The 24,272-nt window shown below is 39.8% G+C and overlaps 1 protein-coding gene across 7 annotated transcripts in view; it reads left to right on the top strand.

Moving 5' to 3' along the window:
* The first annotated feature begins 1,712 nt into the window (after window positions 1-1,712).
* The window catches only part of akap9 (A kinase (PRKA) anchor protein 9), a 268,377-nt gene continuing 245,817 nt past the window's right edge, over window positions 1,713-24,272 (top strand). For 5 of the 7 annotated variants that reach the window (XM_051936181.1, XM_051936179.1, XM_051936183.1 and 2 more), the window contains exon 1: window positions 1,713-1,973. In XM_051936181.1, coding sequence (XP_051792141.1) covers window positions 1,926-1,973 — 48 coding nt within the window. In that variant the 5' untranslated portion in view covers window positions 1,713-1,925. The remainder of the gene's footprint in view (window positions 1,974-24,272) is intronic. The other 2 variants (XM_051936178.1, XM_051936184.1) reach the window with 2 other exon arrangements.

The raw sequence follows: 24,272 nt of genomic DNA, 5'->3' as shown, positions 1-24,272 counted from the left end.
AAGCGCTCAAGAAAAGTAGTGCTGGTAAAGAGATGTTCAGACACATGCAAATAAAGAGGAAAGGTGCTGAAGGTACATATTGGACGTAGCAAATATTTTTAAATTTTTCTATTACCTGTCTTGGTAGGGTGGCTAGTACATAAATAATATAATAAATCTGAGTATTGGTGTGCATCCTAATAATATAAAGTAGATAGAGAAAAGCGATTAAGGTGCCTAAGTCAATGTAATTTATATTTTTAGTATACCAGTGAAAAAATATTTTGAAATCCATACCACAAGAGGAATTTCTTCAAGTAAACTGGTTCAACTGGTTTATCACCCACTCCTATTTGCATGTCTCTAGCTCTGGAGGTAAAGTTCTGTATTCACAAACTCTTCCAAAGGAAAGGACATCTCATCACAAGGCATAAAACTTACAGCTAATAATATTTTAAGATGCAGTTGAACTTTTCTTTGATGTTATAAATGTCCACTAAATTAAATTCTTCCTCTTTTCTCCACCTCAGCTGTGCAGGTTTTCCTGCACGAATTTGCTACTGCAATTTTGTTCTGCCTGCTTTTGTCAATGTGCCGTAAACAAGGACAACTCAATAACACACGTAAAGGGTGCAGCCATAAAAACCATCCATCCATCTTCCAAAATTGTTTTATCCTGAGCACAGTCACGTGGCAGCTAGAGCCTATCCCAGCAAGAACAAAGTATACTGATATTTATATGACAGCAATGTAAAATATTGAAGACAGGTGTTTTTTTTACTATTTATGAAAATGTAGCCTCAAGACTAGATTCGTTTGTTGAACTAAAGCCTCTTCTGTAGTCAAAAGTTTTTCATATGGCAAATTATTCAACCCTGGCCAATATCTACAATATCAAGATATATCAATATAACATATTGTTTCACTTCCTAAATCTGTTAAATTCATTCATAGAATACTTCAATTTCAATATTAAAAGTTCGTATCTATTAATAACTTTTAATAATAATAATCACCACTTGTTTCTAGGGGTTTCAGATGATGTGCCAAATTCAGCATATTGTGTTTTTCAAGAAACTTGGCTTATTTTGATCTCAGTTAACTATGGCCATTACAATTTAACTCATTTTATGGCTTTTCTTTAGCAGTCACCTCTTTGCTCAGAACAGAAATCTAGCACTATTTGAAATTGTAGGAATGCATGCATGAATGATACAATCACGTTACCATGGTCACAACTGGTTCGTTTTCTGGCCCAAGTACGCATCTGGACTCCTTATAAAATGATGTGACCATGGGATTTATTTATCAAAAGGGATTTATCATAATCTACTTTTCAGTAGACGGATAAATGTGGCCCATTGGTTCTGGAACACCTTTAATATAAACCATACATTGCTTGATCCCAATTTTCCATTACATGTTTTGCCCATTCAGTGTTCCTGCGCCTTTACTCAGTTTCAGTTAAGTCTGCTTCCAGATCCAATTTCCTCTGCTTATATAATGGCAGAAAAAATACGCAGCTTCGAAAAAATGTTAGGTATGGTGCAGCTACAGCAGTCACCGCCTCCGTACTTTAAAGCAGAAAGAGATAAGAGCAGAGGGAGGGAGCAGGTGTGACACCTGCTCCGCGAGTGCTTCTCAGACTGCGCCTGTCTGTTTGCAGGAGGTATCCTCAATCGCTCGCTAGCTCGCTTACGCGCGCGCACCTCGTACACGTCATCATTGCCAGTCCGGTGTTAACGTGGACGTAAACATGGCGGTGGCGACTGGGTGGCAAAAGGGGGGGGTAGCTCACATTGCTAATCCAGAAACACTATGAGCACACTTAGATAGAAGCTCTTCCGGGGTAAACAACAATATCAGCTGTGTGGAATCGTCACGTCTAAACTGACAACTTGCTTGAGCTGCTGCCTTCTTTTTTGGATATAGGAGCCACTACAGTCATGGAAGACGAGGAACGGCAGAAGAAGCTGGAGGCCGGTAAAGCGAAGGTGAGTGCAAAATGTTGGCAGCTGTCAGCAGAGTCTTAATGAATTTTGTTTTCGTCTTTCAGTGCTGTCACTTTTCTTTACAGTGTTGATATTTAAAAACTGAAGACCTTCCTCTGACAGTGTGTTTTTGTAGTGACTGTTCTGTTTGCATGGATTTGATTTACATCTGATTACGTTTGGTTTGCTGGATTGTTTTTGGTCGTGCTGTCAAGTTAGCATTTGTAAAGTATACCATCAATCCAGTGAAAAGGCAACATAAGTAAACTTCAGTACTGTATTTTATAAATGGCTTGATTAGCTTTTAAAATCACACATTTCCACAGAATGTAATTTTCCAAGGCGGGTTAAAGTAAAGGTCGGTAGTTTCTTTAGTATTTATGGAATTATTTAAAAATCAGAATCAGCACTAATGGGATGAACAGTTTAATGGAACATGTGTTCCATTATTGTAGTGTACTGTGATAATAACAATTTTGACCCGATGCAGCATTTTACGATGCACGTGCTGACCAGCAAACAAACTGACCTTATAATTTACAATTGGTCATCCGATTTAAAGTCAAGCGGCATATGTTTCGTGCACTGCAAATGAAGGACAAACGTAATAAAGCATTCTACTCATTTACAACGTTAAACATTTTCTTTTAACGTCCTTCTCGACTATTGTCACAGTTTTGAAAAACGATCTGCAGTCAAAGGAGCACCTTTTGGTGGATTCAGATAATAATCTTCCGTAAACTACTGTGAAATGTTTCCATTTGCGTCTTTTGGTTGTAGCTTAAATTGCACTGTGTTGTCAGAGTGAATATTAACGGGATTCAGTTACTTACGGGCTGTACACTATTTGTCTTGTACATTTTTTCCTTTGTATTGCTCAGTTTAGTGAATTTATGAATAAATATTCCTTTGTAATATTGCAGCGTGGGAATTGGGATTTGACTTCCCAGGGGTGCTCTGCGGCACTGCATCTAACAATTAGATTTTAAATTTTATTCATTTATTTTTTAGACATTCATTTTAAAATGTCTTGTATTGCCTGTTTAATGGTTTCATTTGTTCATGGTGTGCTTCTGAAAACGGTGGAGTTTTTGGTTTGACTGATGCTGCCAGGTGTACGAGTCCGGGTACAGGGGTTAAACAGAGAGGCTTCATTTGAATATTTCAAGTTGTAGTGATTGTTTGCACTAGCCCCATTTCTTGTGATACCGCTAAAGGAAAACAGATGCTCCTGCTTTTGTTAATGATTGAGTTTGATTATGGCCTGGGACCGTTGTCTGCCACTTGTTTTATGTGCTTACCACTCAGCCGTTCATGAATTAACTGCAGGCAGCCCAGCAGCCAGTTGACATTCTCTTTGGGCTGCCCTCTGGTCTCAGTGGAACATAGGATCTAGATTCCTGACATTAAAAAAAATTATTGGTGTTTCACCGAGATCGGCTGGAACCTTTGAAATTGTGTAACATCTGGAAAACCCAGAGATTCCACAGATTTTCTTGGTAGAACTGCAGCCAGTGGTTTTGCCTGTTCAGACTCCTTCTTTTTAGACCCTAGTACCTAAGACGTTCTCTGTGCTGGCAGTGGAGGTAAGGATGCCTGGACCCCTTTGAATGGAGACTATGTATCGCTGGAAGTATTTGATATCACAGGATACTCTGTGCTTCCAAATTATTGTTTGTTTGATGATCATTTAAAAACTCATTGTAATGTCTGTTTCATGGTTGGGTTGAGATTGTGGTAGGGTTGGTTTTGCCTACCGCTACCAACTGTTGCTACTTGATATTTGTGTTCTGGTACCGAGGCTTAAGAGGTAGGCTTATTTAAATGTTTTCCAGTTATAGTGTTTGTCTGCACTAGTTACAGTGCTACGGTTAAAAGAAAACAAACATGCTTTTGTTAATAACTTAGTGTGTTTATTTGCCATTATATGTTGAGAATGGTTTTGGGTATAACCCTTAAAAATCTAATCCTTTATTTGTACAATGTTCACAAAATGTGTGGCTAATTGATTAATGATTGTTTAGAGCACTTAAAATTTAGAAGATCAAAACCTAAACAAAAACTTTGTCAGAAATGCTTTGCTTATTAATTTCAGATTAGTTTTTCTCTTACTTTCTAAGGCAGCTGATATTAAATTTTTAATAACTCCTAGCATTAAAATCACATAAAAGCATAATTTCACTGTTTTGTTTGGTTATACAGATTTCTTCTGATTTCTTTGGGTGGATCTATGAAGATGTTCTGTAAATTAAAAAAAAAAAAAAAAAAAAAATACTTGTGCACAGTATACACCACTTACCCTTTAAAGTAAACTTGTATTAGCTGCCAAGATCCTCTGAAACAGCAATTTAATTATTCCATGGCTTCCTTTACCAGTCAAACACATTCAAGCAGTCTTTGTTTTACCTTTCTTTGATAATGAGCCTCAAAAGATGCACAATATTCAAGCAAAATATGCTATTACAATTCCTTTGTCTTGTATAGGGCTGCACAGGGCTGTGGAGTCGGTAGATAAATCCTTCGACTCCAACTCTGACTTCCTACTCCTTAGTTTCCGGTACTTCTGACTCCGACTCTGACTCCTCTGTATTTAATATGCTAATGTATTTTCCATGTTGATTGAAGGAAGGCAACATACACGTCATTTAGCCACAGAACTACTGGATAGGAAGTTGACTCTCTACCGTATTGGCCAGTTTAAACAAAAGACAACAACCCCTGAACACACATCAAGCCATAGCACACACCTACACCTAAATTATTATACTCGTTTACACTCAAATGAACTTGTTAAACACATTATATCTGAAATAAAATGAAAACACTTTTTGCAATGTACCATAATCCAGATTACAATATGTGAATGTCAGGTTGTATAATAGCTCAGCTGAACTTCACACTAGTAGTAATACAACTGTGCACTGGGCTTTATTCTTACATTTGAGAAGAACATAATTAGGACTATTGTTTGTGAAATGGGACATTTGAACTTACTGTATTTTATTTTTCATTACAACTTAAATTTTATTAGGAGTCAGAGTCAGTACATTTTTTGCCAACTCCGACCCCAACTCCAGGCACCCAAAATTGTCTCCGACTCCCAACTCCTTGACTTCAACTCCACAGCCCTGGGGCTGCAGGGAGAAGGAAGCATTCTTTCACTGTAATGGTAACAGGGTTGAAATTAGCCCTGAAAGGAGAAGTCTGTCATAGAACTCATTCTTGTTATTCTATATAGCAGTTAATAAATGTTCACAAACAAATGCTTGAGTTTCAAGGAACAGTCTGCTGATTTTCTGATGGCAGGACATACAGAAAGCAAAGTGATGATCCACACGTACAGTATGTAGGAGTGTATTGATGCAACAACATTAGCACATCAAAAGGCTACTAAAAATCCAGGACTAGCAGAGCTTAAATGCATGAAAGAAAACGTGTGCTTTGAGGCATCATTTCAACATTGTGTGTCAATGACACCTTTGGAAAAGGGAGAGTTCCACAGAAACTGAGATGCAAAGGTAGTGTTTTGTCTAGCAGCTAAGAATGTTCGAAAGCCAGCACTGGAAGATCTCATTTGTCTAACAGGTTTATTCTGGGTAAACATAAGGGTGTTATGCTTTTGGGATGGACACAAAATTCTTTAAATGATATTTTCAATGGCAAAAGGAAGGCTCTGCAGTACCTGACATATCAGGTGATATAAGGATTATTCTGAGGCCTATTTATAAAATTGTATTGAATTAGTTGGTGAGATCCAAGATTCATCCTAGATTAGTTGATCTTTTTGAAGTGTGATGACATTAGGCTAAGTGGTGCAGATCTTTTTGATATTGCTATATATTATTTATTTAAAAAATAATGCAATTCATATGTGGGTCAGTATGGCACCTTTACTAACTTTTAATATTAATAATAAATGTAACATATATTGGATTGTGTGATATATTTTAACAAAAACATAATATTTTGGTTTTAATGTGCAAAATTAAAGCACTTCACATTATAAAGTTTTTATTCCTTACTTATAGCAAGAACCCAGTCTTGTTTAGCACAGGAATTCTTGTCACTGGATTAGAGTATTTGAATTGGCCATAGTGTTATTAAAACCACTAAATTGCATGCTGTACAGTAATCCCTCGCTGTATCGCGCTTCGCCTTTCACGGCTTCACTCTATCGCGGATTTTATATGTAAGCATATTTAAATATATATCGCTGATTTTTTGCTGGTTCGCGGATTTCTGCGGACAATGGGTCTTTTAATTTCTTGTACATGCTTCCTCAGTTGGTTTGCCCAGTTGATTTCATACAAGGGACGCTATTGGCAGATGGCTGAGAAGCTACTCAACTTACTTTTCTCTCTCTCTCTCTCTCTCTTGCGCTGACTTCCTCTGATCCTGACGTAGGGGGATTGAGCAGGGGGGCTGTTCGCACACCTAGACGATACGGACGCTCGTCTAAAAATGCTGAAAGATTATCTTCACATTGCTACCTTCTATGCAGCTGCTTCGTGAAGCGACATGCTGCACGGTGCTTCACATACTTAAAATCACGAAGGGCACGTATTGATTTTCGATTGTTTGTTTTTCTCTGTGTCTCTCTATCTCTCTCTCTCTCTCTCTCTCTCTCTCTCTCTCTCTCTCTCTCTCTCTCTCTGCTCCTGATGGAGGGGGTGTGAGCTGCCGCCTTCAACAGCTTTGTGCCGCGGTGCTTCGCATACTTAAAAGCCAAACAGCCCTATTGATTTGTTTGCTTTTCTCTATCTCTCTGACATTATCTGCTCCTGACGCGCACTCCTTTGAAGAGGAAGATATGTTTGCATTCTTTTAATGGTGAGACGGAACTGTCATCTCTGTCTTGTCATGGAGCACAGTTTAAACTTTTGAAAAAGAGACAAATGTTTGTTTGCAGTGTTTGAATAACGTTCCTGTCTCTCTACAACCTCCTGTGTTTCTGCCAAATCTGTGACCCAAGCATGACAATATAAAATAATTTTGGAGTACTGTTTTATTACTCTCCAGCCATTTGAAGCTCCTTTACTACATGAGGGGAATAATAGCCAGTCATTTTTGGGTAAGTAATTTAAGCGCAATAATGCCAAAACCCTCTTAAGGAATAAAGGCTTAAGGTATTTTGAGAACATATCGAGATACATAGAATATTTCACTTCGGATCAAAATAATCACAAAATCAATATAATTCTGTATCACCCAGGCCTAAGACATTCAAGTACAACCGAATACAGTAATCCCTCCTCCATCGCGGGGGTTGTGTTCCAGAGCCACCCGCGAAATAAGAAAATCTGCGAAGTAGAAACCATATGTTTATATGGTTATTTTTATATTGTCATGCTTGGGTCACAGATTTGCGCAGAAACACAGGAAGTTGTAGAGAGACAGGAACGTTATTCAAACACTGCAAACAAACATTTGTCTCTTTTTCAAAAGTTTAAACTGTGCTCCATGACAAGACAGAGATGACAGTTCCGTCTCACAATTAAAAGAATGTAAACATATCTTCCTCTTCAAAGGAGTGCGCGTCAGGAGCAGATAATGTCAGAGAGATAGAGAAAAGCAAACAAATCAGTAGGGCTGTTTGGCTTTTAAGTATGCGAAGCACCGCGGCACAAAGCTGTTGAAGGCGGCAGCTCACACCCCCTCCGTCAGGAGCAGAGAAAGAGAGACAGAGAGAGAGACAGAGAGAGACAGAGAAAAACAAACAATCGAAAATCAATACGTGCCCTTCGTGCTTTTAAGTATGCGAAGCACCGTGCAGCATGTCACTTCACGAAGCAGCTGCACAGAAGGTAGCAACGTGAAGATAATCTTTCAGCATTTTTAGACGAGCGTCCGTATCGTCTAGGTGTGCGAACAGCCCCCCCTGCTCAATCCCCCTACGTCAGGATCAGAGAAAGTCAGCGCAAGAGAGAGAGAGAGAAAAGTAAGTTGGGTAGCTTCTCAGCCATCTGCCAATAGCGTCCCTTGTATGAAATCAACTGGGCAAACCAACTGAGGAAGCATGTACAAGAAATTAAAAGACCCATTGTCCGCAGAAATCCACAAACCAGAAAAAAATCCGCGATATATATTTAAATATGCTTACATATAAAATCCGCGATAGAGTGAAGCTGCGAAAGGCGAAGCGCGATACAGTGAGAGATTACTGTATATAATGCGCGTATTTTATTTATATATACATATACAGTATTGTCCATATACGCTTCATATGAGCTGAGAGCACAGGACCTGTGTCTGCTAAAACCCTTTACACGACAGAGTTTTGATGACCATGGTCTTATTTGAAAATGGTTGTAAGTAGTGCGTGACTTGCAAGAATCTCATGTTCCACGTCCCCGCGAGACGGTCCTGGGACAATCTCTTGGCACCAAGTCTCATGTTTAAGGTCCCCGCGAGACGTTCCGTGGCCAATCTCTTTCGTCTCACGGGTCTTTTAAGTGTCTTCCGAGAAGATCATGTCTCGTCTCCCTGGTCTCCCTTCCAAGAATTTTTCTTTATAACTATTTTCATGGGAATTGCTACATATGCATTATATTTACATTTACTTTAAAACTTTTGTAAAAACAATACTTGTCCTTTATTTCCGGCCCCGGTAGTGGACGTATAACGCTGCTCGTGTTGTGAAGGGGGTTGGCTGAACGCATGCTAAGGAGAAGCGGTCCGATCATCTGCTGGCTTGTTGCTGCTGGTGAGCTGCATTTTTTGCTTGTCGCCCTGCGCGTCAATCATTTCAAAGCCTGTAGCTGTCCTTTTGCCACATCGCATCTCTGCTGCTTGCATTGTGAAGGGGGTTGGTGTTGAAAGCATGCTAAGGAGACACGGTCGGATCATCTGCTGGCAAGCTGCATGTTCTGCTTGTTGCTTGTCGTTGTTTTAAGAGCTGGGAGCAGATGACATGTGTCTGCCAAAAGCATTCCAACAACTTAGAGGTTACATGTCCGTGAACTTGTTTTAAATGTTGTCTTGCTGCCTTGTCTTGCGGGACGTCAAATTGTCTTCCGAGAAGATCACGTCTCGTCTCCCTCCCAAGATTTTTTTATAATATATGGAAGCGAAGGTCTGTGATACGGTTTGCATATTAGCAGCTGGAGATCCACAAAGGGAGAAAAATGAATCGCGTATTATAAAGTAGTTTTTATTCCTGAGCTTTCAGCCCCTACCAGGAGCCTTCATCACAGGATAATGCTTAGACTTACAAGAATCAAAGGCAATATATAGCACAATTCGTTGGGGGGGTGGTGGTGGTGGTACTGGTCGTAACGTTTTATTTATTATGAATATGTTCTAATTAAGTTTGCATATGCTGGGTTTATGTCCAGATGTCTGTTAATGGCGTTTTTGTCTGATAGCCATGATTCAGCCAGTTCTCTGGCACTTTTAGTACTGGCCTTAAATCTTACTTGTACATTGTCCCAGTTAAATGTACTGTATGTCCTGATGATTTTGTATGTGTATATATCTGTGATCGTGGGTCCTTCCTTCTAACGGCGTTGCAATGTTCCTGTATGCGAGTTGCAATTATTTTTGATGTTTGTCCTATGTATACCGCTGGGCAAGAACTGCATGGAATGCTATAAACTGCATTTTGTGTTTCTGCTGTCGATTTCTTGTTTTTAGCGTTGAAAAGGACGGTGCGCAGATTGTTTGCGGGTTTGTGTGCAATTCTGATGCTTGATTTGGACAGGATGCATGCTGCACCTTCAGACACACCATGTTGATAAGGGAGTGTGTACCAAGTGGGATGGGGGGTCTGGTTCGAGTCAATTGTTTGCTGAGTTTTTTGGTGTCTTCTGTGTAGGCATTGTTTAATGAATGTCTTTGAGTATCTGTTTGTTTCCTTCGTATTACAATAACATCGCAACGCCGTTAGAAGGAAGGAGGAGAACCTTTTGCAGGCATCCGAGAGATGGTAAGCTCTAATCCAGACCAAATCACCCGGCTGAAAGTGCGTTTCCTTATGCCGGGCATTATACAACTTGGTGTGTCTAGATTTCGAACTCGCCAACCTCTGTTGGATTGTTCGCCGCAATTCCTCAAGCTTAAATAAATTATTCTAACTGGTGGTTTCTGGACTAGGGGCTCTGGGAAGGAGTCGGTCAAGCGGGCCCTTCAGCTGTCTGCCCAGTGCAACCAAAGCAGGTGTCTCACCCATGGCTTCATGCACAGCGGTGTTCGGGGCAAACTGGAGCTCGTGGAGCCATTTATCCCAATCCTGATGGCGTTGACCCACATAGGATGCTATCATGTTCTTCAGGGTCCGGTTCACTCGCTCTGGCATGTTGGCCTGGGGATGGTAAGCTGTTGTCAGGCTTTTCTTCACTCCCCAGGCTGTATAAAGTCCATCCAATGCAGAGCTCATGAAACAATGTTCTTTGGCACCCCCTAGCGGGTATATATATATATAATATATATACACACACACACAGTCATATGAAAAGTTTGGGAACCCCTCTTAATTCTTTGGATTTTTGTTAATTATTGGCTGAGCTTTCAAAGTAGCAACTTCCTTTTAATATATGACATGCGTAATGGAAACAGTAGTATTTCAACACTGACATTAAGTTTATTGTATTAAGAGAAAATATGCAATATGCATCATAAGAAAATTAAACAGGTGCATAAATTTGGGCACCCCAACAGAGATATTACTTCTTTTGCAAATATAACAGCCTCTAGATGCCTCCTATAGCCTTTGATGAGTGTCTGGATTCTTGATGGAGGTATTTTTGACCATTCTTCCATATAAAATCTCTCCAGTTCAGTTAAATTTGATGGCTGCTGAGCACAGACAGAGCACAGACAGCCTGCTTCAAATCATCCCATAGATTTTCGATGATATTCAAGTCAGGGGACTGTGATGGCCATTCCGGAACATTGTAATTCTCCCTCTGCATGAATGCCATTTTAGATTTCAAACTGTGTTTTGGGTCATTGTCTTGTTGGAATATCCAACCCCTGTGTAACTTCAAATTTGTGACTGATGCTTGAACATTATCCTGAAGAATTTGTTGATATTTGGTTGAAGTCACCCAACCCTCGACTTTAACAAGGGCCCCAATCCCTGAACTAGCCACACAGCATGATGGAACCTCCACCAAATCTGACAGTAGGTAGCAGGTATTTTTCTTGGAATGCGGTGTTCTTCTTCCACCATGCAAAGCGCTTTTTGTTATGACCAAATAACTCAATTTTTGTCTCGTCAGTCCAAAGCACTTTATTCCAAAATGAATCTGGCTTGTCTAAATTAGCATTTGCATACAACAAGCAACTCTGTTTGTGGCGTAAGTGTAGAAAGGGCTTCTTTCACATCACCCTGCCATGCAGATGCTGTTTCTGCAAATTGCACTGAATTGTAGAATGATGTACAGATACACCATCCACAGCAAGATGTTCTTGCAGGTCTTTGGAGGTGATCTGTGGGTTGTCTTTAACCATTCTCACAATCCTGCGCATATGCCGCTCCTGTATTTTTCTTGGCCTGCCAGACCTAGGTTTAACAGCAACTGTGCCTGTGGCCTTCTATTTCCTGATTACATTCCTTACAGTTGAAACTGACAGTTTAAACCTCTGAGAGAGCTTTTTGTAGCCTTCCCCTAAACCATGATACTGAACAGTGTTTGTTTTCAGATCTTTTGAGAGTTGCTTTGAGGATCCTATGCTGTCACTCTTCAGAGGAGAGTCAAAGGGAAGCACAACTTGCAATTCACCTTAAATACCTTTTCTCATGATTGGACACACCTGTCTATGAAGGTCAAGGCTTAAGGAGCTAATCCAACCAATTTGGTGTTGCAAGTAATCGGTATTGAGCAGTTACATGCATTCAAATCAGCAAAATTACAAGGTCACCCAAATTTTTGCACAGCCAGTTTTTCACATTTGATTTAATTTCATACAGCTAAATACTGCTTCACTAAAAATCTTTGTTCGGAAAACACCCCAGTACTCAGATGTTCCTAGGAAATGAAAGACATACCACTGTTATCTTTTTTGTTGAAAGTAAATTATTATGCAGGCTGAGAGGGGTTTTATATATATATATATATATATATATATATATATATATATATATACTGTACATTCTAGATGAAACGTCAACGACTTACCTAAGAAGAAAGAGCAGCTTGGAGAAAAGAGACCCAAAAGCGTTGGAGAGAAAAAAATTCAGATAAGAGATTATGAAAGCAGTGGAATTTGAAAGGCTCAAAAAAAAATGATGGCACGATACTCATGCAGAGAAAGCTAAAGAATATGAAAGCAGTAAACTTCGAAAGTATAAAAAAAAAAGATAGTAAAGATCGCATTAGCGCAAACAAACGGAAATTATTACTCAAAAAAAGGGAAAATAATCATCATGGACCAGGTGTAATTGAGGAAAAATAGCAGGACAAAGCGAGGTGAGAAATAAAAGACAGAGTAGAAAACAAAGTAAAACGTCAAGAGGTTCAAAAGCGAGGGGGCGAAACACATACAGAGCAGCTTAGAGATAATGAAAACAGTGGAATTCAAAAGACACAAAACAAACGTAGGCACAATATACATTGTCACACATGTACTCATGGGAGGCAGCTAAAGGGCTTGAGTAAGAGCAGTTCTGAGTCATACCGGGATGTGGCAGAGTTCACAGACTCTTTTTCTCCCTTTCCTGTAGACCATTCACCTGGCCCTCTTGACATCACTTCCGGGACTGAGCCTATGGAAGGAGACCTTACCAGCTCCGGGCCCTGTGATGTCACATTCGGGCTCGAACCTATGGCTGAAGACCTTCATGAGCCCGACCCCTTTGTCTTGTCTTTGTCTTCCCCTTTTCCCTATTCCCTCAGTTCTGTTTTGGACTCAGTTTTGTGCACAGCAGTGCTATCATTTAACACTAGAATTACCAGAGTCTACGATAAAACTCGTAGATCCGGCCCACCTTAAAACCGTTCTCACCTCTCTTTGTCTTCTAAATGTGCCGATTAACACTTGCAGCAAGCAGCCGGCTATTCCATCCCCCACCGCCGCAGAACGTTCACTAAGTTTTCCCAGCTCATGCCTTGTTTGATTATCTGGGAGTGACTGAACTGCTGGAGTTTTAGAGTGGAAATAATAGATCGCTATTTGGAACATACGCAGTTCATGTGTGTCCGTTTCTACAGTAATCTGTGTAAACACATTTTTAAGTAAAAAAAAAAAACAGTAACTTTTACAAGTCCTTTAAATGCACACCGTGTGTTACAGACGCAAACCAATTGTATGTGTGTACTGTATAATATTAACAAAATGAGGAGCTCACTACTGAAAACGGCAAATATAGGAGTGAGTGGGGATCGAACCAGGGACTCTTGATTACAAGTCAGCAAATCTTACCGCTACACCACGGAAGCTGTTGTATCATCCTTGAACCTTTTGTGAAAGTGTTTACTTGATCTTTGGACTTCAGGCTTCATACACTGTATAGTTTATGCCTACACTTTGTCATTTACTACTAAAATATGAAAAACGTTTCTGTTTTAAAAATGTGTTTACACAGATTACTGTAGACACGGAACACACATGAAATGCGTGTGTTCCAAATAGCGATGTATTATTTCCACTCTAATACTCCAGCACTTCAGTCACTCCCAGATAATCAAATAAGGCATGAGCTGGGAAAACTTAGTGAGCGTTCTGTGGCGGTGGGGGATGGAATAGCCGGCTGCTCGTGTTAATCGGCACATTTAGAAGACAAAGGAGAGGTGAGAATGGTTTTAAGGTGGGCCGGATCTATGAGTTTTTTCGTAGACTCTGGTAATTCTAGTGTTAAACAACAATTTGCAGCCAGGAAACCAAATATACAGGTGGCTGCCCCAAACCTTGCTATGGCTCTTTGTGGCTTTTATGACAACATGCAGAGCAAGTTACAGAATATAAAAGCAGAAAAATTCGAAAGTATCAAAAAAATATAGTAAAGATATTAAAGATCGCATTAGCGCTAACAAAGAGAAATTATTACTCGGTGAAATAACTGACAGGCGAATAGAGATCGAATATATGGACATAGGTGATATGTCAGAATTATGGAAATATTGTAAAGCTTTGAAGTTTAAGTCAGAGACTTGTAGATCGTCTAATTCGTGTTGCCATCAGTGAAAAGTAGTGTTTCTACACAATGAGGAGGTGTCCATCCATCCATCCATCCATTTTCCAACCCGCTGAATCCGAACACAGGGTCACGGGGGGTCTGCTGGAGCCAGTCCCAGCCAACACAGGGCACAAGGCAGGAACCAATCCCGGGCAGGGTGCCAACCCACCACAGGACACACACAAACACAAGCACACACTAGGGCCAATTTAGAATCGCCAATCCACCTAACCTGCATGTCTTTGGACTGTGGGAGGAAACCGGAGCGCCCGGAGGAAACCCACGCAGACACAGGGAGAACATGCAAACTCCACGCAGGGAGGACCCGGGAAACGAACCTGGGTCCCCAGATCTCCCAACTGCGAGGCAGCAGCGCTACCCACTGCGCCACCGTGCCGCCCATGAGGAGGTGTATCCAAGAGAATTAAAAGATTTGATGTTTGGGGAAAGGGAAATCCACAAACAGTCATTCAGTCAGTCATTTCCCAACCCGCTATAGCCAAAAACAGGGTCACGGGGGTCTGCTGGAGCTAATCCCAGCCAGCACAGGGTGCAAGTCAGGAATAAACCCCGGGCAGGGCGCCAGCCCACCGCAGAATCCACAAACACTACAGGCAAAATATAAGAGTGTACAATAATCTTTTCGCCTTTGCATCATTCAATGCTCAAAATGTAGATTTACACAATAATGGACCATACGCTATGAGAATATGTGGTCCCACAACAATTAAAACAACGACACGTTTAATTTAAAACAAAACACAATTCGAGTCAGGTGCATATTTATGATCACGGAGAAGTGATGCAAATTTTAACGGTCGACAAGAAAGGTAATGTAGTATATGTTCCGTGAATAACATTAGACACCAAAGGAGATCTTGATTTGCCATTAGTATTAAAATGTTTACAGTTTCCTGTGAGAATAGCTTTTGCTATGGCAATTAACAAATCACAGGGACAAACATTAGAAAAAGTCGGATTTATTAGAAAAAAAGAAACAATATTCACTCACGGTCAGTTGTGCGTTGCGTTGTCACAATGTATCTCCGAAAACTGAATCGAAATTCAATGCAATCTTGAAGAAAAGGTAATTCCAAATATTGTTTTTACTGAAGCTTTAAAGTAAAAGTGCAAATAATGAAATTGAAACAATTCCAAAGGGAAAAAAAAAGCTTTTAAAATTGTATATCTGATTAACCAAACATGGGGGGTTGGCGAGCGAAGTGAGCAGGGGGCAGAGCCCCCTAGTATAGATATATAGATATAGAGAGATGCATAGTATATCGAGAGAGAGAGAGAGATATGTGACTGTTATACACATCCATACTGTTGGGCTGATTTCCTCCAAAATGTGTACACCTCCCTCATTTAATGTGGAGAAGATTGTAGACTATATCATGAACCCCCATGGGGTTTGGGGGTACCTTTTTTTTAATAAAGCTTGAATGGCAGTGCCACATTTTGGCTCAGAGTTTGTGAAACACAAGTAGAATGAAGGCAGAATGGCAGACAAATGGCCCACTGCTTAAAAGTTACTTGTACATTTAAAACTGGGTGCTGTGCTATATGATATACCCACCATCAATGCCAATTTAAATAGTTTCACACACTCCATTAAAACCATAATTCTGTTTTCCTGCTATACTGTTAAATTTCATTTTTTTAAGATAAAATATTTACTATATGGGAGTGAGTTGGCACTATCCTTATTTAGTTTGCTAATATAGGTATTTCACTTCAAGTTGTGATTTAAAGTTGGAAGACCCTTCCTTAGATCTTATTACTATTACTATGTGAAAAAAGATAAAAAAATTATTTATTCCTAATTGTATTTGCAGAAAAGCACTTTTAAAGTAAAAAGGTTGGGAGCAAAAATATACCTCTCTATTAATAAGTAGCTTTATAGCGTCTGTCACTGAGTACAGTGAACATCTTACTTGTTGATCAACATGCAACACATCACCACTCTCCAGTGCCATGATCACTGGTTATAAATACCTTACCTTGAAACATTTGCATTGCTTACCTGGAAGAACTACCTTATCTCAAAATTTACAGGGCAGAAAAGCAATGGACATAAATAGACTAAAATGCTGGACAAGACTATAGATGACCATTGTCTATAGGTTGACTTTTCTGCATGATTATATACAAGATGCCTGATTGTGAGCTGCAGCATGTCGTTGATGAACTGAAGACGTTGGAGAGACAGATTCAGCATTTCCTATGAAGACCATATTATCATGGGAACCAGAAATCTCACCTGCTAGATGAACAACAAGCTGCCTTTATAGTCTTTGCCAACTGTACAAAACCAGCTCTGCACTGTGCCACAGGGACCCAAGGACAAGTCATCTTTACCCCAACTCCTACTCCTGATGATGACGACGACAGAATCTGGAAGGTTCAGCATTGCAAAATTCATTGCTTGTTTCAACAACATTCTCCTCATTTGTTCAAGCCTTGAAGGAAAGACCTCCTGCTGCAAGGATTGTTTCTGGACCACTGCCTACTCAGAGACAGTTGGATGAAGCTTACAGCTGTCTCTTGGCCCTGAACGCCTTGGTGAGAGCCTCTGAGAGAAGCAAAACATTAGCTTTATGGACAACTGGTATCTGTTTTTTTTGAAGCGACCATGATTTTTCAGATGCGATGGCTTACTTTCAAATAGATTCAGTGGCAAGTGTTCTTTCTGAAAACATTTCAAAGATAATACAGTGTTCATGAATACCCAGGTTTTTACCTAATGTTATCCGATAAACTCCTATTAAAATATAAGTAATTTGCAATGGATATAGCTGGATGTTGCCCTGTAATAACAATTTGTAGATTGGCTAAAACATTGGACAAACCAGTATACAGTAATCCCTCGCTATATCGCGCTTCGCCTTTTGCAGCTTCACTCCATCGCGGATTTTATATGTAAGCATATTTAAATATATATCGCGGATTTTTCGCTGCTTCACAGGTTTCTGCGGACAATGGGTCTTTTAATTTCTGGTACATGCTTCCTCAGTTGGTTTGCCCAGTTGATTTCATACAAGGGACGCTATTGGCAGATGGCTGAGAAGCTACTCAACTTACTTTTCTCCCTCTCTCTCTTGCGCTGACTTTCTCTGATCCTGACGTATGGGGATTGAGCAGGGGGGCTGTTCGCAAACCTAGACGATACGGACGCTCGTCTAAAAATGCTGAAAGATTATCTTCACGTTGCTACCTTCTGTGCAGCTGCTTCCTGAAGTGACATGCTGCACGGTGCTTCGCATACTTAAAAGCACGAAGGGCACGTATTGATTTGTGCTTGTTTGTTTTGTCTTGTCATGGAGCACAGTTTAAACTTTTGAAAAAGAGACAAATGTTTGTTTGCAGTGTTTGAATAACGTTCCTGTCTCTCTACAACCTCCTGTGTTTCTGCGCAAATCTGTGACCCAAGCATGACAATATAAAAATAACCATATAAACATATGGTTTCTACTTCGCGGATTTTCTTATTTCGCGGGTGGCTCTGGAACGCAACCCCCACGATGGAGGAGGGATTACTGAAAACACAAATAATTTAATTGCTGTCTTAAGTTGGCCTAAAACTTTGGTTGAATTTGTGTTCTTCAGAGGCTCTGAATATGGCTTTATTTAATATCAGAGCTTTAACTAGTAATACATTTTAACTCTTTTAGGGCTAATTTTTTTTTTGTTTCTTTTCTCCCAGGGCTGAATATTTTTCCAAAAACTAACATTTTTTAAAAAAGAACACAAAACAATTGTTTAACATATCAAATCAACAATATTTACTTTTGACAAATGTTACTGTCTTGCATGTTGTATGAGCCTGAATTCTCTATGTGTTGTTTTGATGCCTATTTTTCAATTGTCTGTTGCTGCATTTTCTCACATATATTGTTAGTGTGTACTGTAGAGAGACAAGTCACCCATTTGCCATCGTGCCATGCCACTGCCACCAAGTTTTCTGCCTGCATGAAAACCGTATTGTCACCTCTTTTCATCTTCTGAAACTTTATGAACTTTATGTATGGCATTATAGCCTGGCTCACCCCATGGGATTTGCTTCTGTTTATTACAGAAGTGAATAAAACTTTGCAGCAGCACGTACCTAAGCCACCCGGGGACAAAACACGTTTGGACCAATGCTCCCTGAAGTTATCTCACCAGTTCTGTCCCATCTCTATTTGTAATGCCACAGCGCGCTTCATCTCGTCTTTCGTTGTGGGTTTCCACTTTGAATAACGAGAATGCGATGCAAAGGCAGCCCGCGATTCAAAAAAAATCTCTGCCTACCTGTTTGTCTCGTCTGACAGTAGCTGAAAAGCAGCATCAGGAGAGAGCAGCCTGAAGTACAGTAGCTGGTGATCTGTCGTGTCCAAAAGCAAGCCATGCCGTCTTGTAAACTCCGGTAGCCATATCGGCACTCAACGGATCAATGTATGTGTATTTATCCCATGCGAACCTTGCCGTACATGCATCGGCTGCGCGAAGGCACTCAACTGGCAGCAGATCCGCTCGCGCGGCATCGGCTGGTGTCTGATCAGCTGATGCCTGCTTCTAACTCTCTTGCTCGATCTCCTGATCACTGCCAATAAAGTCCGATTCTGAAAAATCAAGAGTCCGACTCCGCGGTAATGCGCAAAACAACGTCTGCCAAGTGTTTTCTTTTCTGCACTTGCTTCGCTGCCTTTTCACATGTCGGTGCCATCTTGCCATTGTTTACATTTCGCAACTCACGCACACGCAATGTTTATTTGCCGAGTCAATGAGTCTAGCATTCCTCCAAGCACAGAGGGAATGCCTGTGACGTGACAGTGAGATTTGTCGCCATTAACAGCTGATTGTCGCCCTTTATCCCTGGATGTCGACTTTTGTCGACATTCGCCTTCAACCCCTCCTGTCGACAAAAGTCGACATCCGCCCTAAAAGAGTTAAACAGTTTAAGGAAAATGTACTTTCTAATTTTGTGTGACATACAGCTGAAAAACAATAGTGCTGTAGTATAATTGAAGCAGCATCTTTGAATTATAATTTCGTTCACTCTTTTCATCAAGCAAAGAGAGCTGGTTGTTTAGCGTGTATTTTCTCAAGCTATTTAGAGTGTACAAATACTGGTTTTGATACTTTCATATCTTTCACATCTTGGTGTAGTTATGTCAAGGCATATCCCACACTCTCATACTGACAATTTATCCACCAAAATATAATGCGACTTTTGTCAATGAATTCTCATACTTATAGTATTATCTTTAATAATAGCTAGTTATAATTGGTTCCTAATATTAGGTGATTTCAGTTTCCATGTATGATTTACTTACAGTGGCTGTGAGGCACTCAGATTCTCACTGTTTGGAAAGAGTTATTTATTTATTTTATTTTGATGCACCAGGAATGCACCCAGCCTTGATTCAGCCTTCACACATTTACTCACAAAGTCAAGTAACTTCACCGGCTTCCAGTTCGTTTTCGATTTCCATTTTAAGATCCATGTATTTGTTTTTAAATCCTTTAATGGTTGTACCCCATTTTATTTGTCGGAACTGCTGCACCAATATGTACCGTCTCACTCTCTCAGGTCGGCAGACCAGATGCTTTTACTTGTTCCCAAGGCACGATGCAAACTCCGAGGTGATCGGGCTTTTTCAGTTGCAGCCCCAAAACTCTGGAACAATTTGCCGTTACACGTTAGGCAGGCTCCTTCACTAGCTGGCTTTAAATTTTATTTAAAAACACACTTTTACTCTCTGGCTTTTAACCCAGTTGTGATATGTTGGCTATCTGTATACTTTTTATTATGAATCTCTTCAGCTCTTATGTGTTTCTGTTTCATTTACCCTTGGTTATTTTGTGTCTGATACGTTGGGTTTTTATTGTACAGCACTTTGGTTAGCCTTGATGTTGTTTTTAAAGTGCTTTATAAATAAATAAAGTAACACAGCAGTTAAATTGAAGTTCTGTCATGTAGCTCTCCAAACTAATGTGATAAAATAAAGCATAATAGTTTATTAGCTTTCTTTTACTATAACTCAGCATGTCATCCAGTCAACACACATAGAAGGACACATAGAGCACCTAGTTATATCAAAAGAATTTAAAATCAACACCAAACAGGTCATGGTCATGGATATACCTGATTATTACTGCATTTTATTTGATGTAAAAATATGACTAGGACTAAAGAGAAGAGTGTTGTTAAAAGACATTATTTTGACTTTGCTGCTGCTTCTAGGTTGCTAATATTATAAATACAGTAATCCCTCGCTATATCGCTCTTCAACTTTCGCGGCTTCACACTATCGCAGATTTTATATGTAAGCATATTTAAATATATATCGCGGATTTTTTGCTGGTTCGCGGATTTCTGCGGACAATGGGTCTTTTAATTTCTGGTACATGCTTCCTCAGTTGGTTTGCCCAGTTGATTTCATACAAGGGACGCTATTGGCAGATGGCTGAGAAGCTACCCAACCAGAGCGCGTATTACGTATTAAATAAAACTCCTCAAATATATTGTGAGCACGGGGGCAGTTCGCACCCCTAGAGGATACGGCCGATCCTCAAAAAACGCTGAAAGATTACCTTCACATTGCTCTCTTCCTTGCATGGCTTACATATGGCTGCTTTGTCAAGCGATATGCTTCCCGCACTGTGCTTCGCATACTTAAAAGATTAAACAGCACGTATTGATTTTTGATTGTTTGTTTTTCTCTCTCTCTTTCTTTCTTGCTCTGACATTCTCTGCTCCTGACAGAGAGAGTGTGAGCAGGGGGGCTGTTCGCACCCCTAGACGATATGGACGCTCGTCTAAAAACGCTAAAAGATTACCTTCACGTTGCTCCCTTCTGTGCAGCTGCTTTGTCAAGCGACATGCTTCCCGCACGGTGCTTCGCATACTTATAAGCTCGAAGGGCACGTATTGATTTTTGATTGTTTGTTTTTCTCAGTCTCTCTCTCTCTCTCTCTCTCTCTCTCTGACATTCTCTGACATTCTCTGCTCCTGACAGAGGGGGTGTGAGCAGAGGGGTTGTTCGCACACTGGCCTAGAGGATACGGACGCTCCTCAAAAAAATGCTGAAAGACTACCTTTACGTTGTACATCCTTGCAGCTGCTTTGTCCGGTGGTGCTTCGCATACTTAAAAGCCAAACAGCCCTATTGATTTTTGTTTGCTTTTTTCTCTCTCTCTCTCTGACATTCTCTGCTCCTGACGTGCACTCCTTTGAAGAGGAAGATATGTTTGCATTCTTTTAATTGTGAGACGGAACTGTCATATCTGTCTTGTCGTGGAGCACAGTTTAAACTTTTGAAAAAGAGACAAATGTTTGTTTGCAGTGTTTGAATAACGTTCCTGTCTCTCTACAGCCTCCTGTGTTTATGTGCAAATCTGTGACCCAAGCATGACAATTTAAAAATAACCATATAAACATATGGTTTCTACTTCACGGATTTTCACCTTTCGCGGGGGGTTCTGGATCACAACCCCCGCGATCGAGGAGGGATTACTGTAGTCTGAATTTAGTGCTTGTCTTTAATTTAGCCAGCAGTGTAACCAGTAAGGTGGAAAATTGTAATGCAAAGGAGAGAGCCACATCCAATATAGTAGCCGCTGTAAAAGCTGTTAAGAAACCATGCACTATTAAAATTCCATGGAAAACTCAAAACAGTGTCTAAACTTAAAAGTGACTGTCAGATGGCTGAGTGAAAAGGGGGAAAGATAAATTAACAGTCATGAAATAATGAAGGTTCCTATCACTACAATATAGCATTCCTACTTTTAGAGACATTCTTTTCTTAAATGATAAATGATCATTTTTATTGTCTTTTAAATCCTGCCACATTGATGAGATTGGCTCCTGAACACCTCAAGAGAAAGTGAGGCTTTTGCAGAACTTTCAAGTTAAAATAAACAATAGATGTAATATAATACATACCTCAAAAACCTACCCTGTTGAACTTCAGCATGCTCGCTGTAGTGAATTACTGTAAATTCTTTTGCTGAAATATGTTTTCCTGAACTTTGTGGAATAATTATTCAACTAAAGCCCAATCTTTCAGTGTACTTGATCCAATTTAAACAGCCTTTTTCAAAGAGGTTTCTGATGTGCTAATTGATATTGTATTAGAAATAATTAACTGCTTATTAGATAAGTGTGTTTCCAGATTTGTTGATGACGGCTACAGTTAAATTACTATGTAAGAATAATAATCTTGATTCTTCTGTTTTTGACAGTTTTAGACCTCAGTCATATGCCTTTTTATGTAAAATGCTTGTGTAATTAGTTTTTCAGCAGTCAAATATTTACTTGAATAAATATTCTTCATAAGTTACAGTTGCGTTTATTAGTACAGTAATAGTTTATTAGTATTGTGCATTTGGCACCGTAAGCCATAGTATTTTCATTAATCACCCCTTTAATGGGTCTCTCTGGTATTACTTTAGACTAATTTCAGTCTTGCATAATATAAAAAATTCCTTTTAAGCTGAAGTGATTGTAATGTCAGAGCTCCATGTATGTGATGTATCACCAATATCTGTTCTGGGCCCAGTGTTATTTTCAATCTACATTGTTAGGACCGATTGTTTCTAATTACAAAGTGAATTACATTACATCTATGCAGATGACATACAGCTTTACTTTTCACATCTTACTGTGAGGTTCCATGCCCTATGATCAAGTATCTTACTAGCATTACAGAATGGAAGAATAGTAATTTCTTTAGCTAAACATAGAATTTTAACTGTTGGAACAAATTAAATAAATGAGAGTCTTAGTAATCAATTTGATCTCCTGCCTTTTCAAATCAAGCCAGAATTAAAGAACTTAGGTTGCTATTATGGTCTTAGATCTAAACTTCAAATCACAATATAACTATACTACTAAAAGTTTGTTTTTACCATTTAAGAAATATTGCAAAGGTTAGGCCTCTTGTAACCTCTCAAGATGCTGAAAACTTACTCTAATTCACACTTTTGTTGTTAGCCAAATAGTTTACAGTGATCCCTCGCTATATCGCGCTTCGCCTTTCGCGGCTTCACTCCATCGCGGATTTTATATGTAAGCATATTTAAATATATATCGCGGATTTTTCGCTGCTTCGCGGGTTTCTGCGGACAATAGGTCTTTTAATTTCTGGTACATGCTTCCTCAGTTGGTTTGCCCAGTTGATTTCATATAAGGGACGCTATTGGCAGATGGCTGAAAAGCTATCCAGCTTACTTTCTCTCTCTCTCTCTCTCTCTCTCTCTCTCTCTCTCTCTTGCGCTGACGTAGGGGGGTGTGAGCAGGGGGGCTGTGTGCAGCTGCTTCCTGAAGGACAGGCTGCACGGAGCTTCGCATACTTAAAAGCTCAAAGGGCACGTATTGATTTTTTTTATCTGTCTCTCGCTATCTCTCTCTCTCTCTCTCTCTCTCTCTCTCTCTCTCTCTCTCTCTCTTCCTGCTCCTGACAGAGGGGGTGTGAGCTGCCGCCTTCAACAGCTTTGTACCGGCGGTGCTTCGCATACTTAAAAGCCGTATTGATTTTTTTTTTTGACTGCTTGCTTTGCACTCCTTTGAAAAGGAAGATATGTTTGCATTCTTTTAATTGTGAGACAGAACTGTCATCTCTGTCTTGTCATGGAGCACAGTTTAAACTTTTGAAAAAGAGACAAATGTTTGTTTGCAGTGTTTGAATAACGTTCCTGTCTCTCTACAACCTCCTGTGTTTCTGCGCAAATCTGTGACCCAAGCATGACATTCTAAAAATAACCATATAAACATATGGTTTCTACTTCGCGGATTTTCCTACTTCGCGGGTGGCTCTGGAACGCAACCCCCGCGATGGAGGAGGGATTACTGTACTGTAATGTACTACTAACAGAATTACCTCAGAAAGATATAAATCAACTGCTGCTAGCTCTTAATCAATAAAAGGAAATCTAAGCACGTCTCTCCAATATTAGTATCATTACATTGGTTACCTAGGTTCTTTAGAATTGATTTTAAAATACTCTTAATTGTATACTGTATAAAGCTCAGAATAATCTTGCCCCCCTTATGTTTTGGAAGGCTTCTCCTCTTATATTCTCATTCCTTGTGTCACTCTTAGATCATCAAACACTGGTTTGCATAATTATTCTAAGAGCTATGCATAAAAGGTAAGATGGATATTTGATGTTATACACGAAAAAATCTATATTGCTTTAGC

Source organism: Erpetoichthys calabaricus, chromosome 13, assembly GCF_900747795.2.
Source record: "Erpetoichthys calabaricus chromosome 13, fErpCal1.3, whole genome shotgun sequence".
Taxonomy (NCBI): domain Eukaryota; kingdom Metazoa; phylum Chordata; class Cladistia; order Polypteriformes; family Polypteridae; genus Erpetoichthys; species Erpetoichthys calabaricus.
The sequence above is the reverse complement of the archived record's forward strand: the minus strand, read 5'-3'. Positions and strand labels throughout refer to the sequence as shown.